The sequence below is a fragment of the Lissotriton helveticus genome, chromosome 3_1 (genome assembly GCF_964261635.1).
Source record: "Lissotriton helveticus chromosome 3_1, aLisHel1.1, whole genome shotgun sequence".
NCBI lineage: Eukaryota > Metazoa > Chordata > Amphibia > Caudata > Salamandridae > Lissotriton > Lissotriton helveticus.
Window position 1 is genome coordinate 120263914 of NC_136061.1, and position 24517 is coordinate 120288430.

The 24517-nt window shown below is 47.1% G+C and overlaps 1 protein-coding gene across 1 annotated transcript in view; it reads left to right on the forward strand.

Annotated features, from left to right (window-relative positions):
* The first annotated feature begins 13006 nt into the window (after positions 1-13006).
* Positions 13007-24517, forward strand: part of NCBP3 (nuclear cap binding subunit 3) — a 309425-nt gene continuing 297914 nt past the window's right edge. Inside the window, exon 1 of the mRNA XM_078679347.1 lies at positions 13007-13226. Within this exon, the coding sequence (XP_078535473.1) occupies positions 13080-13226 (147 nt within the window). The 5' untranslated portion in view covers positions 13007-13079. The remainder of the gene's footprint in view (positions 13227-24517) is intronic.

Below are 24517 nucleotides of genomic sequence, written 5' to 3' on the forward strand. Positions count from 1 at the left end.
GATGAAGCCTCTGGGATGATGATCCGTGACCTCGATGGCCCCTTTCTTTAAGAGAGAATCAATCTCTTCGGAGATGAAGACCTGATCTTGTCGGGAAAAATACATTTGATGCGGAGGAACATCCTGATTAGGGGAATTGTCAAACTCTATCTTGTACCCCTGCACTGTTTCTAAGATCCATGCATCCTGCGAGATCTTGTTCCAATTGTGCAGTAAAAACTGTATGCTGAAACCCAACATTTCTTTTGTAGATGGAATCAGTCTCACCTGAATTACCGGTATCTTGCTGACCACCCTGATGTCCACCATATCTGCCCTTTCGGAGTCTGTTCTTGGCTCGACAGGTTGGATAGAAGGAGGAGTTACCATTGTAACTGGAGTCTTGGTAACCTCCTCTGTGTTGCTGATATTGACCACGCGGGCGCCTTGACTGTAACCACGGCGAACGACCGCCCTCGTTATCGCCCGGCCCTGCCAAAAACCAGGCGGAAAGCATGTTTAAGAGATCCCTTGGCCTTATCTAAACCACTACAAACTTTGTCAGCTGCTTAAGAAAGGTTTGACTGAAGAGGAGGCCTTGAGCTAGTGGGCCTGATTCGGAAGAAGAGAGCTCTGCCAGTTTTCGATCAAGTTTCAGAAGTATTGAGTGACGTCTTTCACTGGACATAGCTCAATTAGCATTAACCAGCTGACATACCACACTTTGTGCCCATCCAATTAATTTGTCAGATCAATAGCCATTGCGGACTCCTTGGCTTGAAAGCCCAACTCCAAAATCTTAGTGAGGGAACCTTTCAAATCTAAAAGTTTGTCTTGGCATGATCTCCATGCCCGGTCTATACACTTTTTTAAGGCTCCTTGGAATACTTTTTAAGATATGTGAGAATAGAAGTCTCCGCCAAGTTATCTGCAAGTCAAGCCTTGGCCACTCCAATCTGAGTCACGCCCTCACATCTTCATCAAAAACCTGTCGAATGTGCGATTGGACATACTCGGCCACTTCTGGAGGTGGAAGCCAGGCGGTAAAATTAGGATGCACTATCTCAGCCGGCTCAAAAGTTAGGAGCTTAGGTTGTGAAAGCGCGTCAACATAACGGTCCTTTCTTAATTTCTTGTAGGGTCTAGAATTCTCGTCCTGGTCTGACGCTTGCTCAGAGGAGGTATCATCGCCATCAGCCTGAGGTAACTCAGTAATGGATGCTTCCTTAGAGGAAGTGCCATAGTCCTGGTCAGAGCCATTGTTTTGGCCAGCTTCGTAAAATTTGGCGCATGGGGGTTCTTGGACCCTTTGCCACTGGCACTAGGGCCAATGCTTGAGCTGAGGAGCCAACCCTGCTGTTTGGCATAGGTGTATAAATGGCGCTTTAGTGGCTTTATGGCCCTCACCAGGGTCTTATTGACCGAGTGCTGCACTCCTGCGTCTGGCTCATCCACAAGGTCCTTCTCCATGGACCCAATCAATCAATCAATCATGGAATTTATATCGCGCACTACTCACCCGGAAGGGTCTCAAGGCGCTAGGGGGAGGGGGTCTGCTACTGCTCGAACAGCCAGGTCTTGAGCTGTTTCCTGAAGGCGAGGTGGTCCTGGGTTAGCCGCAGGCGGACGGGCAGGGAGTTCCATGTCTTAGCCGCCAGGTAGGAGAAGGATCTTCCTCCGGCGGTGGCTCTCTGGATGCGAGGGACGACGGCGAGGGCGAGGTTCGCGGATCGTAGCAGGCGGGTGGGCGTGTAGAAGGTCAGGCAGTCGTTGAGGTACTTTGGGCCTAGGTCGTGGAGGGATTTGTGTGCGTGGGTGAGGAGTCTGAACGGGATCCTCTTGTTGACAGGGAGCCAGTGCAGGTCTCTCAGGTGGCTCGAGATGTGGCTGCGACGGGGGACGTCCAGGATGAGTCGGGCGGAGGCGTTCTGGATACGCTGAAGTCTTTTCTGTAGCTTGGCTGTTGTACCGGCGTAGAGGGTGTTTCCATAGTCTAGCCTGCTGGTGACGAGGGCCTGGGTGACAGTCTTCCTGGTCTCGGTCGGGATCCATCGGAAGATCTTGCGGAGCATGCGGAGGTTGTGGAAGCAGGATGAGGAGACGGCGTTGACTTGTCTAGTCATCGAGAGGGAGGAGTCCAGGATGACGCCCAAGTTGCGTGCGTGGTACGTTGGCTTGGGTGCGGTGCCTAGGGCCGGGGGCCACCAGGAGTCGTCCCATGCGGAGGGCGACGGTCCCAGGATGAGGACTTCTGTCTTGTCCGTGTTCAACTTCAGACGGCTGATGTTCATCCACTCGGCGACGTCTTTCATCCCTTCGTGTAGGCTGGCTTTGGCGGTGTCGGGGTCTCTGGTGAGGGAGAGAATCAGCTGGGTGTCATCGGCGTAGGAAATGGCGTTGAGGTTGTGTTGGCGTGCGACGGCAGCGAGGGGTTTCATGTAGATGTTGAAGAGAGTAGGGCTGAGCGACGATCCTTGCGGGACGCCGCAGATGACTTTGGTGGCCTCAGATCGGAACGGGGGGAGGCGTACTCTCTGTGTTCTGCCGCAAAGTTATGAGATGATCCATTCCAGAGCCTTCCCCTGGATGCCGGTGTCGTTGAGGCGTTGGACTAGGGTGCGGTGGCAGACAGTGTCAAATGCTGCGGAGAGGTCAAGGAGGATGAGTGCCGCTGTTTCACCGTTGTCGAGCAGGGCTCGGATGTCGTCGGTGGCTGCAATGAGGGCGGTCTCGGTGCTGTGGTTGGCTCTGAATCCGGACTGCTATGGGTCGAGGGATCCGTTCGTCTCGAGGAAGGCGGCCAGTTGCTTGTTGACGATCTTCTCGATGACTTTGGCAGGGAAGGGAAGGAGCGAGATGGGGCGGAAGTTCTTGAGGTCGGTCGGGTCCGCTGTTGGTTTCTTCAGTAGTGCGCTGAGCTCGGCGTGCTTCCAGCTCTCCGGGAAGGTGGCTGTGTCGAAGGAGGTGTTGATGATGTCTCGGAGGTAGGGAGCGATGGTAGAGGCGGCCTTGTTGAAGACTCATCATCATAATAGTCCTCCTCAAAATAATATTCTGACGTTACGTCCCACTAAAGTGACACACTTTCCCACAGGAGGAATTGCCTGCCCATCACACGAAGGGTTAATGTAAATAAGCAAGCACTTGTAAACAGGTGTTATGTTATGTTATGTTAAATGCTCTTTTATAGCGCACAAACTCACCCGGGGGCATCTCGGCGCTTGCCTAGCAATATCTCAGAGGATGGAGGAGAGAAGAGGTACAAGTTGTTTAGAACAAAAAGGCTTTCAGCTGTTTCCTGAAGATAGCTGAAATTGATAAGGGGGAGAGGAGAAACATCAGGCAAGCCAAAATAGTGATAGGAACACAGTGTAAACTGCTGAAATACGTTTTAAAATGCGGAGGGAGGGCTTGCCAGAACCACTCTATACAAAGCCTATGCTTAAATTATAGAGCACCACTCAGAGACAAGAGGGGGCGTCACTGGGAGTCTGGTACGAGCAAAAGTGGGAAAAGAGCAAAAGACACGCTGCTCCCACGCTCACTCAGGCCCGAAATAGCGTTGCAAAGCGGGCAAAATGGCAGCCGCGCATGAGCGGTACCAGCTGCTCCTTCACACAGAAAGAGGACTACGCGTCAGTCCGACGCGCGTCCTCGCTCCCTCACCTCCCACTCCACCAGAAAATGAGCGCATGCGGAGGCGCCTGGTCCGGGTGACAGAGCGCTCCCAACATGCGCTCAGAAAGGTTCACACTGACAGATACAAGTCGGAAGACTGCCGACAAAGAAAGCGACCGCGAGGTGAGACTAAAATCATGCAGCTCGCAATGCCAAGCACAGCAGCCAGGAAAACAATAAGCAATAACCCCAACCTGAATTTTAAATCGAGCACATAACAACCCACAGCCAAAAGTGGCAATCACAAGAAGCAGAAACAATGAAAAATCACTTAACTGGCTGTGGAGCAGCAAAGAAAGAGGACGTTGTAATCAGGACTGGAGTTTATATAGGGGATACTCTCTATGGTTGGCCATGTCATGTGACAGGAAGTGTATTAATGGTTATTGAAGTATTTTTGGTTTCTGTATTTTTATTGGCTGCTGAGAAAATTATCAGTAAAGAAATGAGAAGCATAATCAGAGCCTCTGGTCCTGACATAGAATCCAATTTTGCTTGAACCCATCACAGTATACAACATCGCCTAATGGGTTTCAGTTGGCACCTCAATCCCATAACAAGCTGACCTTGATGTGCTCTACCTGCTAGTCACACTGTACCCTCCTGCAAAAACGGGTAAAACCATTTCCAGTAAAAAGAACAGACAAATAGATACCAATTCTATTTCAGGACAGGAGGCTCCGATTATGCTTAGTCTCATTTCTTTATATGCCCAGCAGCCATAGAAAAAACAGATAAAACCACAATACCCATAAACACCTGGGTAACAACCATAGAATCTGCACTATATAAGGTCATGTAGATAGTCGTACCTCCTCTTTCTTTGCTGCTCCGCAGCCAGTTAAGTGCTTCTCTCTTTCTTACTTGTATTTGCTGTGTTTATTTTTGCTGATTGCTTAACCGCTTTACTAAGCGCTTTGTCCTGGTACTGCGTTCCGCGCTCGCTCGTGCTTCCCGACGCTCTCCGTCTTTTCTTATATTGCGGCGCTTGTGCAGCTGGGAACGTGTGCCACCTGCCCTTTGGTCCGGGCGCCTTGTGCCTGTGTCCGCTTTCTGTGGAGTGGGAGTAGGGGGTTCTAGAGGGCTCGTGCTGCCTGCGCGAGCTCCTCTCTGCATTTGGGAAGGCAGCCGGTTTCCGCGCATGCGCGGTTTTGCATTTCCAGCGCTCTCTGTGTGGAAATCACCGGAGCATTGGTCGAAGGACGTCCTTTGCGAGTCACACGCCCATAGCCTCCCATTTAACCCCCAATTGACGCTGGTTGCTGGAAAAGGCTGCCGGCTGTATACTGTAGCATAGGCTCTGCCTAGAGTGCATTTTTGTGACGCGGCAAGCCATCCCTCCACCTTTGAATTTATATTTTTGGGGCAGTTTACTGCTTTCCTTGGCTTGCTGTGGGGTTTTTGTCACTCCCCCGGAATTTTGCCTTCGGCAATTCACATTTCAGTCATCTTGTGGGCATATTTACACTGCTGGTGTACAATGAGTGAATTCTATTATGAGGATGACGCAGATTATGAGGAGGAGCCCTCTGAGTCTCTCAAGCAGGATTTGGTGGAGGCTCTTGAAAGGGGTGTGCAGCACTCCATGAATAAAACACTGGTTCGTGCAAGCACTCCTCTTAAGAGACATTTGACGCAGTATGCACACAGCAAGGTTGGGTTCCAGCTTCGCGAAAGTCTTCCGCATCTCCAGGTAATCCCCATGCCTCAGACTTTCAGCGGTTGGCGAAGTCTTTGGCTGCTGCCAAACCCAAGTCTATACCCGTTGATCCTGACAGTGATGACAATCTGTCCTCATCTTCCTCGGATCCAGTCTCCCCTCCCAAGAAGAAGAAATGTAAGGAGCATTTTGCGGATGCCCCCACGCATCCTCCAGTACTCACATTTGATCCCACAGACATTATTCACCCCAATTCGACGGCTTGGCTTCCGTCCCCAGCGGTGGCGGAATATGTGCAGCAACACATCCATCGGCCTTTTGAGAAGGAGGTCCGTGCACGTCTCCGTTCGCAGTGCCCTTGACCCGATCTGGCAGACAACTTGGCGGACCCCACCATGGTGACATACCTTCGCAAGTTTGCTAAGGACCCGAAAAAGGGTCTGGACCGTTCCTGGCGTTCGTGTCAGGACAAGGTCCTTGATATGCTAGGCCCCCTGACTAAGATTTTGGATCTTGGCTTCATGGCTAAGGAATCGTTGGCAATGGTAGATCCCGATGAACTCATCGAGTGGGCTCAGAGAGTGATTTGCCAGCTTGGCAATTCTAATTGCGCTCTCTCCAGTGAGAGGCGTAGGTCCATACTTCTGAAACTCGATCCAAAATTGGCAGAGCTTTCCACCTCGGAGTCGGGTCCTGCGGCTCAGGGTTTACTTTTTGGTCAGCAGTTTTTGAAGGAACTGACTCAGTTTGTCAGTACCTTCAGTGGCTTGGACAAGGCCCAGGCATCCCTCCGATGAGCTTTTCGTCTGGTTTTTAGCAAGGCCGGACGAAACAGGGGACGCTCGTTCGGCCGTGGTCAGCAACAACAACCCACTCAAAGAGGGTATCAGTCCCATAGAGGAGGTCATCAAGATTCCAACTACTCCCAGAGATCCAACTTCTATCCCTCCAGAAAGGGCCGTGGACAGTACAAGAAGGGACGTTCCGGTGGTCACTACGGAGGATATCAAGATTCCGGAACTTCAGGTGAGCCTGATTCCTGCATGCAGTGTTGTTCTGGGGGGCAGGATACGTTTTTTCCTAGACAATTGGCGCTTGATCTCCAACGATTCATGGGTGCTGGAGACGGTCCAGGGATACAAAATAGAGTTTTATCAGCCCCAGTGTCAAATCCATCCTCCATCTCCTCTTTGTTTTTCCCAAAAAGATCAGGAGTTCATCACAGAGGAACTAAAGTCGCTTCTCTTAAAAGGGGCAATTGTTCCAACCGTGCGTCATCCACTAGGGTACGTCAGCACGGTCTTCCTTGTGGAGAAGAAGGGAGGGGGATCGAGGTTAGTTCTCAATCTAAAGGAGTTCAATGGGGGAGTGGTCTACCGTCACTTCAAGATGGAGGGTATCCATCTGTTGCGGGACCTTCTGCGCGAGAAGGATTGGATGGTTCGCCTGGACCTCAAGGACGCTTACTTGTCTATTCCGATCTTCCGTCCGCATCGCCGATTCCTCCAGTTTCACTGGCTGGGAACTTTGTACGAGTATCAAGTTCTCCCCTTCGGCCTCTCGTCGGCACCTTGGTGCTTCACGAAGCTTTTGAGGCCGGTCGTGGAGTCTCTTCGCAGTCGTGGAGTTCGGTTGATCATTTATTTGGACGACATCCTCCTTCTGGCGGATTGTCCAGTCAAACTGATGTCTCATCTGGAGTGGACCATCGAGCTTTTGCAATCTCTCGGTTTTCTAGTGAATGCTCAGAAGTCTGTGTTGCGTCAAACTCAGGTGATCGACTTCTTGGGTTTCAAGGTCAACTCGTGTCAACTTCTTTTACCCAATCAGAAGATTCGGTATATCAAAAGGGAATTGACTTCCATTATTTCGAAACCGAATGTGTCATTGAGATCGTTAGCACGAGTTGTCGGTCTCTTGGCTTCTTCCCTTCAGGCGATCTTGGCGGCCCGCTGCATTACAGAGCGTTGTAGCGCCTGAAGATTCGTCATCTCCAGAACGGCCTCAGGTATTCGGATCAAATTCCACTCTCGGAAGATGCGAGTTTGGAGATGCGGTGGTGGCTGGATCATATGGAGGCTTGGAATGGTCGAGCCCTGTTCGGGTCCACGCCGGAGGTGGTGATCGAGTCGGATGCCAGCCGTTGGGGCTGGGGAGCCTGGTGCGGTCCGGTCTCGACGGGGGTCGGTGGTCTCCCCAAGAGCTCTCCCTCCACATCAACTGTTTGGAGCTATTGGCGGGATCCTTCGCGATTCGTTGCCTCTCTCCCCTTCAGTGCAACTGCTGTATACTTCTCCGCATGGACAACGTATCGGCAGTCCGTTACATCAGCAAACTGGGGGTAACTAGGTCGAGATTACTAGCGGAAATTGCCAAAGATTTTGGGTATTATTGTCTGCAACACAAGATCACAGTTATTGCAAAATACCTTCCGGGGTGCAACAACCTCGTGGCAGATTGGAACTCGAGGTACCTGAGGGATTTCAGCGATTGGCGGCTTCATCCTCGTGTGTTCCGTCTTCTCCTTCGGGCCTGGGGCCCATGTCAAATCGACTTATTTGCGTCCCGCCTCAAAACCCAACTCCCACGGTTCTTCAGTTGGAGGCCGGATCTGGATGCCCTAGCCACGGATGCTTTTCTCCAACCGTGGCCGACTGCACTGTGTTATGCCTTTCCCCCATTCATGATGATTCCCAGGGTTCTGGCTTACACGAAACGTCACCAGACAGAGTTGATTTTGATTGCTCCTCTATGGAGAGCTCGGGCGTGGTTCCCGGTTCTCCTGGAAATGGCTTGTGCAGTGCCGTTCCTTCTTCCCCAGAAGTGAAATCTCCTGCTAGATCCGCTTCAGAATCCGCATCCCCTGATTCAATCAGGCTCTCTCCTTCTTCTGGCGTGGCGAATTTCGGGGAACGCTGGTCGGTCCCAGGCCTTTCTGCGGACACTTCCAGATTCATCAGTGACTCCTGGTCTCCTGGTACCCACAACCGCTACAGAGGCTCTTGGAAGCGTTGGAGTGACTGGTGTGTTCAACGGCAAGTTGATCCAACATCGGCTGATGTTTCTGTGATGGTCAATTTTTTGGCCTCGCTGGCTTCCTCTAGTTTGGCATATCGCACGGTGAACAACTTCCGTTCGGCTATTTCTGCGGGTCACCTCCATTTGGACGGTAAACCGGCGGGGGAACATCCTTTAATGGTTAAACTACTCAAGGGTATCCGCCTTGCGAATCCTCCACGTCCAAAATATGTTTCTTTATGGGACGTATCTATTGTTTTGCATTTTCTGGAGGCTTGGCTGGTCAATTCTTTGCTGTCTCTGAAACAGCTGTCGGCCAAACTCACTATGTTGCTGTGTCTGGTCTCCTGCAAGCGGGTATCGGATGTCCTGGCTTTGGATCTAGCCGGGCGCAGTTTTACTCCTGAGGGCGTCACGTTTTGTCTCTCTAGGCGTATCAAGACCAATACTGCGGTTATTTCTTATCCCTCTTTCCCTGCACGTCCTAATCTGTGTGTCGTTCAATGCCTCAAAGATTACAAAGTAAGTACTTCTTCTTTTCGTTCTGATATGCAAGGTCAATTATTGATTGCGTTGCAGAAGCCCTTTCGCCCCGTTACCCCGGCTACGTTGGCTAGGTGGGTACGATGGCTCATGGCGGAGGCTGGCATTGATGTATCTGTGTTTGGGGCTCATTCTGAACGGGGAGCTATGGCTTCTAAAGCCTCTCTTTGGGAGTAACTTTGTTTGATATTATGAAGGCCGCTGACTGATCCTCTGATTCTGTTTTCAAAACCTTTTACTTTAAGCCTATTGATCATGTTGCTTCTGTAGTGGTGGATCAGCTTTAAACAAGCATAATCGGAGCCTCCTGTCCTGAAATAGAATTCAAAATTTGCAAACATTCGTGACAAGAATTTTCAATTCTATTAAGGACAAAGAGGCGAGGATTATCCCACCCATTGTTGTATGCATTATTGTTACTGTACTCATGTTCAAGATTTTCCTTGCTGTTAACATGATGCAATGTTCTTTTTTCTCTACCCAGCCTTCTTTATCAGTTCATGATTGCACGGAATGTGTATTACGGCTCTGTGTCTCTTTTCAGGATCTGATCCCAAGTGACAACTCTTCGTCGAGGCCTGGTTTTTCCTGCCTTCTCCTTTGAGGATTGTGGTTCCTGTTTTCGTCTGCCGTTGCATTTCTGGACTCTCCTTCGTTGTCCTGGATTGGAGTTGGTGTTCCTGGATTGGCTTTCCATGTTGACTTTATGGTTTACACTGACAATTTCTCACCAAAGAAAGAGGAAGTAGGACTATCTACATGACCTTATATAGTGCAGACTCTATGGTTGTTACCCAGGTGTTTATGGGGATTGTGGTTTTATCTGTTTTTTCTATGGCTGCTGGGCATTTCTAATAAAGAAATGAGACTAAGCATAATCCTCGCCTCCTTGTCCTTAATAGAATTGAAAATTCTTGTCACGAATGTTTGCAAATTTTGAATTTAGTGGCTGGTTTGTACAAAGTGAACAGAAAACCTGGATTAATCACGGCTTCCAGTTTAATCAAATTGAGTGTGTTAGGAAAATATTTTCTGTTGCCGATCCTACTTTTTCTTCACTATGAAAGCACCTTCAAATACGTGAGTTCAGAATCTGCGCCACATAGAGTTCACATGACAACTGCCTTCATAGCTGCCAAGGTTTCAGATTGCCATGTGTGACATTTTCATAATTTCAGTTAAATTATGAGTGACATTTCAACAACTATGAGTGACACTTTCTCGGGAGCTAAAATCATCCAATGAAGATGAGGGAAACTTCTAAATATCAGAAATTACAGCCATATGAGCAACAAGAAACTCCAAGAAGTTCTTGAAACTGCTGCAGAGCACCAGAAATGGAAGGGCACTAACCCTAGTGCTCCCTCCTGTAACACGACTGTACTGTAAGGAATGGGTAGGGCCTCTGGCTCCTCCTTCCTAATGATGCAGCAGTTGGAGAATGGTCATGCACCATCACTTCAGGGCCTCTCTCATGTGGTGGGAGTTGACCCACCAGCTTAAACAGGATGTGAGAGAGGCCGGGCAGGCTGAACTGAAAGCGAACCTGCCTGGCTGGCTATCTGCGTTGTGCTGGTGGGGGCAGGTAGGGCCTCTCCTCCTCCCTTTAAATGATCATGCGGCCGGGCTATTGCTTAGAAACTTGACCCCAAGGCCTCTCTCATGTGGTGTCTGAGACCGTCCATGCCCCAGGATCTGTGAGCAGAGGAGCCCGAATAAAGTTAAAACAGGTGTCACTGCTTAGCAACAAGATGGGGACCCCTGGTCTGGGCCTCGAGGAGTCTGAGTCATCATAGGCAAGCGGCTACAAGAAGAAGTTAACAGCTCTGAGCTCTTAAGTTGCGGAGTGTCACTTTTGTCTTCTAACACACAGGTTACTACCTCCTACATATTGTAGTAAACCAAACTTTGAAATGCACCGCCAGTCAATTTCAAATCTCCACCGTGTGTGGTTGATACCTTATTGGATTATTAAAGGATTTTTTTGAACTTTTGTGGCATTTATGGATACAGCGTTCCTTATTGCGAAAAATATCCTTGCACATAAACTTTATCAACCACACACGGTGGAGATTTGAAATTGACTGGCGGTGCATTTCAAAGTTTGGTTTACTACTGATTCTTCCCGAGGATTTGGGATTTACTCTCAGGGCAGGGAGTATTTGATCATTGCACGCTATATGAAAGATTGAGTTTATATAAATACTGGTAATATTTGAGTTGGTGCTTTCAAAGGACTAAAGTGGTCCACTGCCTATTTTGTTTTGTATAAAAACCTCCTACATATTGTTTGCTTTAGACACTTGCACCAGTGCCACCATTGCCTACGTAACGTTTGTTCTTTCTTCCTGTAATGCACCGTTTGCTATCTCTTGTATTTTGTTTGCTCACGATTGTCACTTTTGCCTCATGTAACTTAATGTTTGGTTTTTGTAATTTGTTGTCATAAATAATTTTCTCCTCGTGTATCAGTACTGTCTGTTCCTATTGTGAAGCGCTCTGACACCCCGGGGTAACTGTCGGCGTGACGCATAACATAATTAAAACCTAGTGACACCGGCCGGCGTCGCATGCGCAGCTTGGACACTGACAGTGACTGACACTTACTTGTTAGTGAAGTGTCGACCTGCTGCTGCCTGCGGCTGCCTATGATGACCCCCGGCGGCCCACGATCATGTGCACTGGCCCTGACTCTGACACACTGCCAGTGGTGCCGGCTCCTGTCTTCATCCAGGAGGCTTCTCAGCTCTGTCCACTCTCCTCGACGCGCCCACGAGGACTGCACTCCTCGCCTGCCGCCGGACAGGCCCCCGGGGCCTGGCGCGGCCGCGCTCACAGTCTCCTGGTGGCAAGAGAGCTGACTCGTGGGCTCAGCTGAGCTGCCAGGAGGTGACATTGGTGCAGCTGGCTGCAGCCTGCCGCAGCTGCAGTGTTTTAGCGGGGCCGGGAGCAGGCGGCCGCGGCGGGGGGCCAAAGCTGAGAGAGACAACGTCTGCAGCCTGCACTCTCTAATCCCCCCGCCGCTTCTGAACTTCTTCCTGTTCCTCGGGACATGACCGGCACTACCGTGGCCGGCACATCCGGATTTAATCCCGGCCACACGGTGATTGATAGCTCTGATTCTACTTTCCAGGGCAACAGGAGTCGGACCAGGCAGCTCCAGGCTGGCAGAGACTGATACTTAGTAGCGCGCCGCTCTCAGCCACTACAGAGCTGAGAGCTGCGGCAGTCTGATTAACTGTTTAGGCACTCGACCCGGGCTGAGCAGCACCTCTCTCAGAACAGCAGAGAGAGGCTGAGAGCCCGGGCACAGGAGCGCCCGGGCACAGGTCGAAAATGCGTGACAATGCATTTCAGTGCGGTGATGCGGATCACCGCACTGAAATGCGTGAGCGTCACACCTGTTGCGTGACGCTTGGCAGGACTGTGCCTTGTCTAACAGTATGAGGGTGGGGACAGCAGCGGCTCCAAGTTCATGTTTGAAAACGATCACTTTTAATAAGTACTTCTCAGTGCGGTGCTGCAATGTGCCATATTAATGTCATAGTTTCCACACGTTAAGGAAATAAAAACTATTGTGAATTTTGAAGCGACAATAGTACATTTATGTGATGTTTGTTGTATTGTTAACATAGCAAACATTTTTAGGGCTTCCCTGGTAGAAGACCTCCAAAAGTCAGGCAGTCCCTTGGCTCAGATCGCCGCCTTAATTTGTTGGCTCGCACCACCTCGAGAAAAGAGTGAAGTTCAGTACCAGGGAGGCCAGGTAAAGATTGCTTAGGCTGCTCTTTTAAATGTGTACATTTTATGTTTTTGCCAAATACTTTTGCGCATTACATATGTTTTGAAAAATGTGTTTTTAAATGCATGGCTGCCAAGACCAGATCTATTGGCTTTTGCAATGATTGCATTTGATATCCTCCAGGGGCAAACGACTGTAATACGCCTGAAAAACAGAAACTTAACATAAGAACTGTGAAACTCGTGACCAATACTCGAACTGAACTATAATTTTCACCTCTCTATGTAGTTCGGCCAGTCTCTCTCAATTTGGCTGTTCGTTGGTCCTAGCTTCAGCTCGCTCTCTATGGTCCCTGCTTCCTGTTCTCACGGTCCGCTCTAGCTGTTGGGCTCTCTCGTTGCTCATTGGGCGGCGCTCTGGCCTGTTACTGTCGCAGCTCGCTGGTAGCCGTGAGCAGCGATGGCGGCTGTGCGGGGCCTTGTGATCTCTGTGAAGTCAGAGACTGGGCTTGAACCGGAGCATAGCCCAGAACGGGAGCCGGAGCCCATGGAGGTGGAGGAAGGCGAGCTGGAACCTGCTCGGCGCTCTGTCAAGGAGCTTGTTCCGGTACGTGCATTGCAATTTGCAACTGTGAAATTGTCTGGAGCAGGGATGTGACTGTACAAATGGGGAGACAGAAAAACATGATGAATTGTGCATGCTTGAATGGTCATTTTGCATTGGGTGTCGGCTCTGTCACCTAGCTTACAGCATAAGGTATTCAATAGTATGTATGGAGAACATCTGGTTACTACAATCTATACAATAAGCAGAGCGTTGAAAGACATGTTTGTAAAGCAGAGAAGTGGTACAGATGGCTTGACGAATAGTTTCACGTAGAGAATGACTGAAAACTAGTTTTGGGAGGAGACCAGAAACAAGCATCCTGGGATCTGTGTCGGAGTATCAACCCATATCAGTCAAACTAGCTGGAATCCAGTGGCACAGTGATCCCGAGACCCAGAGTGAGGTGCTTGTTTCCGGTTCAGGGAGGACCTGGTCTGGCAGTTTGGGTTGGACTGTTCACACGGGGAAACGGGGTCAAGACTGATTTGCATATGGCAGGGTTTAAACTGGAACTGGCCCCCAAAAAAATGATGGATTTAGACTTAGATCCGTGAATTGGGGTACATGTTTGACGTTGTTCGGGATTTTGTCCATCAATAGATCTTTTTGCCCTTGTCACGCCGAGTGGGATATGTTATGTGCCCAGATGGGGTCATGTTCTCGCCATGACCCTTGAGTCAAACTAGCCTGGCTGATTAGGGGTAATCCACCAAAACCAGTTCCAGGATGCTTCCTTCAGGTCCATGGAGGATCTGGCCGGCAGTGTCGGCTGGACTGTACCCGTGGGGAACAAGGGTCACGTTTGATTTGCATATGGCAGGGTTTAAACTGGAATGGCAGGGAGAGCAAAAAAATGATGGATTTAGGCCCAGATCTCTGTACTGCGGTGAGTCTACAGATGAAAACATATTTTGTGTCTGAGCCATGGAATAGGATTAGGTTTTGAGGATTAAAGCGGGGGTATTAGGATAGTGTTCGTCAGAAATGGAGATGAGAAAGCATTTGTGAGTTTAAAAGACTCACCTATTTTAAAAGTTGCATCCTTTTAGCTGCTGTCTTGGTTTTTTGCCGAGATACCCCTCTAGGGGTGATTTGTACATACACATAACATAAGAGATGAAATGAGGATTGGTAATGCACATAGGTTTTGAGGCTAGGCTGTGTGTCAGAGAAGGGGATGAACACAGGGTACGAGATGGTAAATAGGGGTAGAACTGGAGATGGATCAACATGTGGGGATGAATCATAGTTGCTGAGGTACAGTGGTGTCAGGCTAGGGTCAGGATTGTGTATGCACCGTTGGGGTGTGATACTTGGCATAGTGGCAGGGTATGGCCTTTTAAACAGTGAAACTAGGTATGGAGTTAGTATGGTGGTGAATCCTCTTAAGAGTGCCAGGCTAGGCATAGGGTCGCAGCAGTAGGTTTAATTTTCGTGTCATTCTGAATATTGTGTCAGAGCTGAGGAGCATGAGTCCAAAGCAGGTTTATGCAAAGTGGAATGTTATTCTAGAACTGAGTTTAGACTGTACATTTTGGTGGGCAATATTACCACTTCCTGGAATGCTTCCTGGTGGACTTCGAACCTAGGACCCTCACCTACCCCTACTGACCACGACAGAAACCTCAGCATCATCCCGGACCGCAAGCTGACCATGAAGTCCCAGATCAACTTGGTCTCTTCTGCCTGGTTCTTCACGCTTTGCATGAAACGAAAAATCTTCAAATGGCTTACCCAGAACACAAGTTGCAACATCACACAGGCCCATCACCAGCCGACTGGACTACGGCAATGCCCTGTACTCAGCGATCAGCACACATCTCCTACTGAGACTTCAGACAATACAGAACACTTCACCCAGACTTGTTCTCGACCTGCCTCGATGAACCGTCATCAACCCTCACCTCCGAGAACTCCACTGGCTCTCAATGCGGAAGAGATACCAATTCATGCTCTTGACCCACACATATATGGTCCTACACAACCAAGAACCTGTCTACATCAACCACAGACTGAACTTCCAACAACCAGCTAGATATCTATGCTTCACATCCCACTCTTTTGCCCTTACTCCCCGTATCCACCGAACAGAAGCGGAGGTAGCTCCATCTGCTACTTTGCTGTGAATACATCGAATGACCTCCCCTACACCTCCGAACCTTCTCTTCCTGAATTCCAAAAGGTGCTCAACACCTAGCTTTTTGACTAGTCCCTTGGGCCACACAAGCTCCTGGATACTCTCACGAGTGACAAAGCAGCGCTATATAAATCGACTGATTGAATGTTTTTGATTGAGGAGCTTGGGTCAGGACTGGGGCTCTCATAAAAAATGCCACACATGGGATTGAGTCTGCAGCGAATGCTCCGGGGTGTGGAAAATAACATGGTTTATGGGTGGGAGATGCAGCCATGGTGTGAGGTTAGGAGGAGGGTCAGGGCCAGGGATGTATCTTGCAGTGAGTAATGGGATTAGGAGTTATGGCAGTGAATGTACCTAGTATGTTAGTCAAGGGATAGTGTCTGCAATGGCCCAACCCAATGGGTGTGAGGTGATGGGTTGGCTAAGGTCTGTATGAGGCTAGGACTTGGCTCATGGCTTTGAATGTGTCCTGGGATGATGCTAGAAATTGTGGAATGGCTAGGGTAGCAGCTCTGAGACTTGAGCTCATCTGGGCTTTTTGTTCCTGCTTGCGGCTTCCTCAAAATCAGAAATTATTTTTCTTTGACTTAACCTTTAGTTATCCTTTTAGCCACTCCTGCGAAAGTGGCCATAAATCTCTTATGAACAAGTGGATCAAGGGAAGGCACACGTAAGAGTACAGTAAACATCTGTAAGGGAAAAAGGTTAACCAATGCTGGTTTTGGAAAGCAAAGTACTTCTTTGTAGCCAAAAGAGAGAGAAAAGAAGCTGGATGCCTTTTCAGTCTTGCACTGAAGTGTGGATGGCTCTTGTGAGTTGTTAGACGAGGCCAAGACTGTGGATGAATCATACTTGCTTCACACCCATCCAATTATATTGTTCTATAAGAAATGTTATCTAGTGCACCAAGAAAACAGATTGTAAATGTTTCCTCGTGATTTTCATTATGGGACGTTCAAAACATGTAGTATATTATCTTTAAAATTTGCTTTTTTTTGTGTGGAACCAATTCTGTGTATACTTTACTCTCAATCTTATCATGTTTGTCTGTACACCCATAAGGACCACCACCTCTCTTAGTTGCGAAATTGAATGTTCAAGTGTAGATGCTCATGGAAAAAAAACAATGTTTTTCAAATTCTTGGGTCTACCCATTTTTGTTTGACATGAGGTTCATAAGGTTTCCAAATATTTGCTCAGTTCATACAGTATTATCTAATTAGCCAACTAATGACCCTCCGATTCAGCCCAAGTTACCAACTTAATTGCTTTATCACATCTCTTTCAAACTAGTGGCTTTCTTAACATGTAAGGAAAATCGATTTTCTGACAAGATACTATCTATAGAATTGCTGTGATGTTTGCGCCTGGCAAGTACCACAGATGGTAGCAAAGGTGTGGGAATTTTGATAAAATATCTGCTTGTCCAAGAGGCGAGATGCTTTTGAAATGTGCTTGTCCTGTAAACAGCCCCACTTGTCTAATTGTGGTCATCCTTAGAGTGACCGAATCTGGCTGCATTCTCATTACATCCATACTATGATAACACCCTCTGTGGCTAGGTTCGGTGTAATATCAGGTTTTGTAATCTTGGTGTTCTGGCTATGTCAAATTGTTAAATATTCACAGTCTGTGCAAATGCAATAGAATAATTATGCATAGGCTTCATTTAGGACAGTTTTTGGTCATGGTAATGCTCCGCATTACCATGTAGCTCAGCCAGGATAATGGGAGCTGAAATAGGTTGTAGCGGGTGACGCGTCTTGACCCAGATTTTCCTGCCCAACACTCTAATTAAGTGTTTTTACATGGGGTTCATAAGTATACAAGCTCCACTGAGCACTGTCAACACTCCTTAGCGTGTGTGTTGTGCATTCACCTTTCATGTGGCTTAATTTTTGTCACTCGCGCACTGTTCACCCGGTCCTGACAAAAGCCCATTCATTTTATCCTCTAGCGCTGAAACATGTAGACTTCATTTTTGACAACTAAGAGTACAATTACTCCAGAAGTTGCACCACATATTTGTAATCGTATCCTGGGCCGCCATTAATAAACATACAGGGCAAGGATACCCAGAGATACTTTTAACCTTCACCACACCACTTCACACAAAAGACACCACGCCAGCTCTGCTGTAATCAGGCGTTGTAACACAACTGGGAGGGCATTCGGCCACCCTGTTGGGACCCCAATATTGAAGAATGACACCAACCAGGTTTGTGTGTGAGGGGTCTTTTAACAAAACCTAATGGTTTTTGGCACTGTACATAATAACAGTAAGTGGGTCTGTCCACATTGTTTTTTCAATGTTCTACGTATGCCAGCACTTTCATTATCCCCAGTTTATGATTATAGTATATTTTTTGTTTATATCAATTTTTTTGGGTGTTGCTCTCTTTCTTACCTTCTTTTCTGATGAATCATCTTGTTAAATGCTTCCAAATATTTACTGTAAAGCATTCAGCTGTTTTTTGGCCTGGCGTTTGCCAAGAATTTTTGATTTTCGTAACATTAGATCTGTAATATATTTACGGGGCTTTCAGCCAGCCCTTTTCATCCATTGGGCTGTTCTTGTGTCGCTACATTTTACTTCCACCCATTACAGCATGGAGCAGTGTGCTTTTTGAGACAAAACAAATATTTTTGCTTTAACTCTATATTTATCTATACTAATATAATAAAGAGAGAGCCCAAACCTTTGAGGCGGGTAATCTCAGGAACCACAGCACCAATCACAACACCCAATACAGCGTTGGAAAGGGCAGTTGCAGCAGAAGGACATAGGCTATGCAGACGCCCACCATATACATTTAAAAGGTAAAAGAACCGTACCAGCAAAGTAGTCCCTTGTGGGCGTGTCTGCGTTGTGCTGGGGGCGTGACAAACGCTGGGGGCGTGTGGTACATTCCGCCCTTCATGCCATGTCTCATATCGTGTGCTGTGGGCGTGTGCTTGGGGCGTGGGCGTGTGCGGGGCGCGGGATTACGGAAAAAAAAGCGAGCATTGTGCCCAATATTTCATTGTTTTTTCTTCCCAGGTTCTGTACATTCCAGCTCCGGGTGTCCACCCTGCTCCCTTTAAATACCCCTGCACCCCATAATCATAACCCACCCTTACTCCTTAAAATACCCCAACACCCTTAAACACTAACCCATCTTAACCCTATAAATATACCCTGACCTCAAAACCCAAACCTATCCCTAAACCCTAAAAATACCCCTGTGCCCCAAAATCCAAACCTAGCCCTGAACCCTATAAATACCCCTGTAGCTCAAAACCCAAACCTACCCCTGAACCCTAAAAATACCCATGTACCCAAAAACCCAAACCTACCCCTGAACCCTAAAATACCCCTGTACCCCAAAACCCAAACCTAGCCCTGAACCATAAAAATACCCCTGTACCCCAAAACCCAAACCTAGCCCTGAACCCTTAAAATACCCCTGTACCCCAAACCCAAACCTACCCCTGAACCCTAAAAATACCCCTGTACCCCAAAACCCATACCTATCCCTAAACCCTTAAACTACCCCTGTACCCCATAACCCAAAACTATATCTGAAACCTTTAAATACCCAAACACCCCAAAACATATACCTCAGTACTCCAAAACATATACCCCTATACCCATACTTACCTTATCCAAACATTAAAAAAAAAAACATGCTTTTACCATTCATGCATTTACAACGAATTTCGTTGTAAATTTATGCGTGGTAAAGCATATAAAATGTAATGCCATGCGTTATAATGGCATTGCGGAGTCATAGTACTTTCGTTATGAAAGTATGCGGAGTGATGGTATGCGGAAAGAAAGTTGCGGAATAATGGGTGTTTAACCTCCCCCGGTAAGTACATTGGTGGCACGGCGGCCCACATCTCCAGCAACATACTCATATTTTTTCACCACCAATTTGAAAAATGCACAGTTCTCTCTCATTGATGGCCAGCACCGACATACACTTTTAGACATACTTCCCGCCACAAGTTCTAGAATTGCGAACTTTATAGCTGGGGAGCTACGTTCAAATCTCGGCATCAGCTCAACATCCTGTGATTCCAGGCAAATCGCTTTGTCTCCTCGTGCCTACCACAAATGAATGTGTTCTTCTGTAATGTAAATTGCGCTCATGCCATGTTGTCGAGTTCGCGCTATATAATATTGTATGGAAACTTGAGTTCACACACTACTGAACGCGCACTCTTAAGTGCATCAGCAGTGCACTGTGAATCGGAGCGTTTCACAGGCCTGTCACAGATAAGAAATGCTATCAAAACGAAATCCAACAAAACATTATACTACTGGTCGAAAGCAATTCATACCCGGACAACTTCGGGACGGGCTGCTAGTATATATATATTTTAAGATTGACATGGGTACGGTAGTATCCACAGCAATAACCTTTTGGCATGACAAAAACAATTGTTGGCAGAGTCAAAAAGCTGACAACCAATGTCAGACCTATCGGCTTTGCCCATGCTTGTTTTAAAATGTTATTGTAAATACTCACACACATCTTGTGTACCACTGCCTATCATTTTCAGTGAGGATAAAGTGGTTTCTCCAAAGGAACGTTTCTTTTCCCCATGAATTTAATTTCCACTTGCTTGTTATATTTTTGCATAAACAAATATGCGCAGGCACATTTGCTCATAAGAAAATTAAATGCATAAACGTTTTCTAAGCGCATGCCTGGAAACCTGCCAAAGTAAAAGGTCCTAGACGTACATCTGGAAACGTTTGTAAACTACTTAAACAAAAAAGTGTAAGTCTGCATCCATCAGAGGTCATAGAGCTCCGGGATATTAATTATGTCTTTCTTTGAGAATGGACCACCTACTATTTTTTTAGGTCGAGCTTGAAAAGCATGCGAAGCATGCACAAGCTCGACAACTTATGTTGCCGACTTCTGGGAATGTGAGACACGAGTCGGCCACGCGCTTTTTGTGTCTCAGATTTGCCCTTGTTAGCGCGCTTTTGCTGCTGGCTGCTTGCTGTGTGGGCGCGCTTTCGATTTCGGTTAACGCGCTCAATTAGATATGAAATGCAGACACACTCGCACACACACACACACGCACACAGACACGCACACATCCCCCCCCCCCCCCCCACTCACCGGGCTCTTTCGGCGTGTCCCTATCTCCCTCGGCAGCAGGCGGGGCTCTCCACGAGCACGGGAGCCCCGCTAGCTCACAGGCAAATCTTCCGGCTGGTTTTTTTAAGCAATGGAGATCTTCGTCGTAGTCTAGGCGTGAGGTGCATATTTTATTAAATACAATCCCTGTTATCAGATTTCCTCGAGTTGCTCCCCTGGCTGCAGGAAGCGGCCATTCATGAACCGGGCGCCCACGCCGGCTGCGCAGGGCTCATCCATCCGCCCACGCAGTCTGGGGAACCAACCGCAGGACCGCATCAGTCGTGCCTGCAGTTCTACGTCCTCCCACGTAAATCCTAAAAATGCGTCCCACGTTTATCTCCACCGGAGGTGCAGAGACTTAGGGATCCTTGGCTGGGTGTGAGAGCAGCTCCCTGTGAGTCAGAGGGGTGTAGCACCGGGCTTTAATGCCGGGGGTAGATTGTTACTGCGGCAGAGAGCCCCCTGCCTCCGAGCTGCTGGGCTGGGCTGAATTGTAAGAGATGGCCCGGCAGCAGGGGCGGATTGAGAAGCACTGAGTAGGCTGGGTCCCTTCGTTGTGAGCAGGGGGCTTAGCTCCTTAAGGAGAGGGCTGGAAGGGGTCGCTGCGGCACAGCAGTCCTGGAAAATGGTCGGTCCAACCCTCGCCCCCTCCCTGAGGAGGTGCGCTGTATTAATCTGCGGTACTTAACATCTCATTGACTGATCTTCGAGGACATGACCTTCCTACCCATACAACCGCTAATATGGCCATTTGTCTTGAGTGATGCTAGTAAACGTGGCCTATTCATGACTATGCGATTACAATCTAAAAGTAAATGAAGTAGATGCAGTTATGCCTCTTTACTCTTTCATATTGCAGTCAGATATCCATATGAAAAACAAACAGCAGGGGTACCTTCTACACTCCCCTCTCTTACCAAGGCATTGTTTACAAATCACTTCACAAGCTGGAGTCGAAATAGTCTGCGATATCTTTGGACAGTCTTATGGGAACGAGGTTCCATTAACAGCTAATTGATGCACTCTCTGTTACTTAATAAAAATGAAAAGCATTTTAATAGCTTAGCAATGAATTTACAACTCCACAAGTACCTTGAGGATTCATGGTCTCTCCCAAATGGAAGGAAGAGAAATAAATGTAATACACTTTCAGTGCTTGTTTGTTTGTTTCTTAACTGTGCCATTAATACCAGCTTCAAGGCGCATGAAAAAAAAATACACGGAGTAAAATGCCCCACATAAACCATACATTACTATGTACTTGGAATAGATAATATGTCCTTGACAAACAATATGTTCAATCAAATACCGGACAGTGCATCTGTAAACTCATAAAATAATATGAACACCATAACAACAAGCATTTGCAATGCAATAGGTCTCACATTTGCGAGAGTTGGAGCTATTGGCATTATAAATGACAATGCCTTTTATTCAGTTGTTTTTAAAACCTGCAAGCGGTGTATAAACATGCACGATGAACGTATCGTCCTTTCTTAGGAGAAGCAAGGCTGGCAGTAAAAGAGACTGCCTGCCTTGCTTCTCATAAGCATGGACTACAAGTACAGGTGCAGGTTTTCAAACGCATAAATAAAAGGCATTGTCATTTACAATGCCAATAGCTCAAACCTTCGCAAATGCGAGACCTATTGCATTGCAAATGCTTGTTATATATATGTTGCCTATGGTTTTCACAGATTCTGCACTACTACATTTAACAAATATTGCGTGCATCAAAGCTGTGTTAGTAAGCGATAGGAGATATAAAAGGTATTTTAATTTGTCTTTGAATATTGCAAATTTGGATAGCAAAACTGCCTGCCACCTTCGTCATTTTGCAATTATTAGATTTAGAAAGCAATCTACATTTTTCTTACATTCTTTTGAAACTAGTAATTATAGGTGAGGTGAATTCTATTATACAAACTGATTTTTTCAAGGAACATTTTGGATCCTTTGAGCTCCTGCTATCAGCTAAGCTAGATGGATAATGGTCAATGGTTCCTGGCACACGACTAATTTTTATTTTTTTTAGCTGTCATTTAGTGCCTTCAATTATGTGATCTATCTATTAATTTTTGTATCGTATTGCTATTTAAAATAGTTGCTTGATTTTCAGCAAAGTGCAAGCTGTTGCTGAAACGTAGGTAATTTAGAATATACAAATACGTTACTTACTCCAGGCACTGTTAAAACATTATCACATTCAGGACAAAATGCCGTTTCCCTCTCACAGTACCAATTCATTGTGAGACCAGTTTGCTATTTACACATGCAGCTGAAAAACTTGTGTTTCGTTCTCTGCAATGAATACACAAATTGCACTGACCGACCATATTGGTTCTGCCACCACTGATTCGGTTTTACTACTAGATGTAATGGCACATGTACTTGGATTTTTAGTACTTAAATTTGGGGGTAGGCATTATTCGAGTACTTCTACAATGCACTTCCTGTATTGCATATAATCAAGTAATGTTGTGGGAGCAGTAGCCACAATTTGCAAACGTATATGTTTTTATTTTGCAATCACTGTGTTAGTAATGCAAGCTTGGCTTTCTGCTCTCTGCGTTTCCTCACAGCAGTTGCAGTAATAATAGAGGATTTATTTTAATAAATCGTCTGGCTTCATTTCTTGACTTAGAAGTAGAGGAATACTTTTTGACATAAACACACTGTGGCCCCCTAGGTGTATGTTCTGTTCAGTTTCGAAGAGATACCTTATCCAGTGGACTAAATGAGAACGAACATATGTCCTGGTTTTGGTCAGCTGTAACAATATGGTGCTTGGTTCTGTAAAGTGTTGTACTTGAATAAATCGTAAAGAAGCTGGGCTACTCAGAAAAGTAGATCAGGTAAACATGCTAACAATGTCTGTGTATAACCCACTGGTTCTCAGATTTGTATCCCATGAGGCCCTGTGAAGCTTTTCAGTGCCTCAAAGTACATGAAAGGAGTTGCACTGATTTCAATAATGATTCTTTATACTGTTATCACGATGGAGTATAGAAAAGTTATCATCGTTGTCATTCATAACCAAATATTCAATTCCAGCTTGGCAAATGGACCAGCTTTGGTTCTAACATGAAACCAGCAATGGTTTCTCTACACTGTTTTTGTTTGTTTTACTTTTACTGTCCTTTTGGATCATGATTAGGGGAGTGACTACTCATGGTTGCATGATGCTAAAATGTTTGAATTATGTTTGACTAAAATGGCTGCCAAAATCAAAACCCCAGAGAGACCCCTGGGGCTACTAGGTGTATGGTGCTACGGCTTAATTTGAAGTTCAGAGTGAATTGGATAGTTGGGTAGGGATATAGTCATCACTGGATCCACTTTTGAGGATGACACTAAAGATATCAAGGATGGGGACGAATGCACATGAAGGTGTGCACCAAGGGCTTGAGTTGGTGTAATACTTGGAGTGTGAGGTCATGATGTTGAAAGAGTCAGGGGTGCACTCAGCTTAACTGGGTTTGGTTTGCAAGCATATTTAAAGCAGTTAAAAGTAACAAATAATGGATTTTTATGTTCTGTTATAAGCTGTTTTGTAACACACTCAATTACTACTGGAGTATCCTGGCGCGGTATACCGCTGGGGAACCCGTCCTGGCTTTCTCTGTGGGATGGTCCCTACTGGGAGTCCCCAAGGTGAAGCCAGGCATCCCCGGCGTTGATGGGGCCGTTGTGGAGATTAGGCAAGCTAATGCCCAGAGTTGCCGAGTGGGACCCCTGGTTAGAGTAGGCACCGAGGCGAGAATTATCGAGTCCGCTGACCCTGGTCCACGACCCTGCCGCGTCGGGAATTGAACCCTGGTCCCGGGCCAACTCCTGCTTCCGGGTCTGCCGCCTCTAACCAGTGAGCCACACCATTCCACTCCATTCCATTTAGGAGATAAAAGGGACAAACCAATAACATAGCTGCTACCCGCCAAGTTTGTCACCCATCCTAATTAAGAACAGTGTATAATCTATGGCATTAGACATAATATTTTCAATGTACCGAT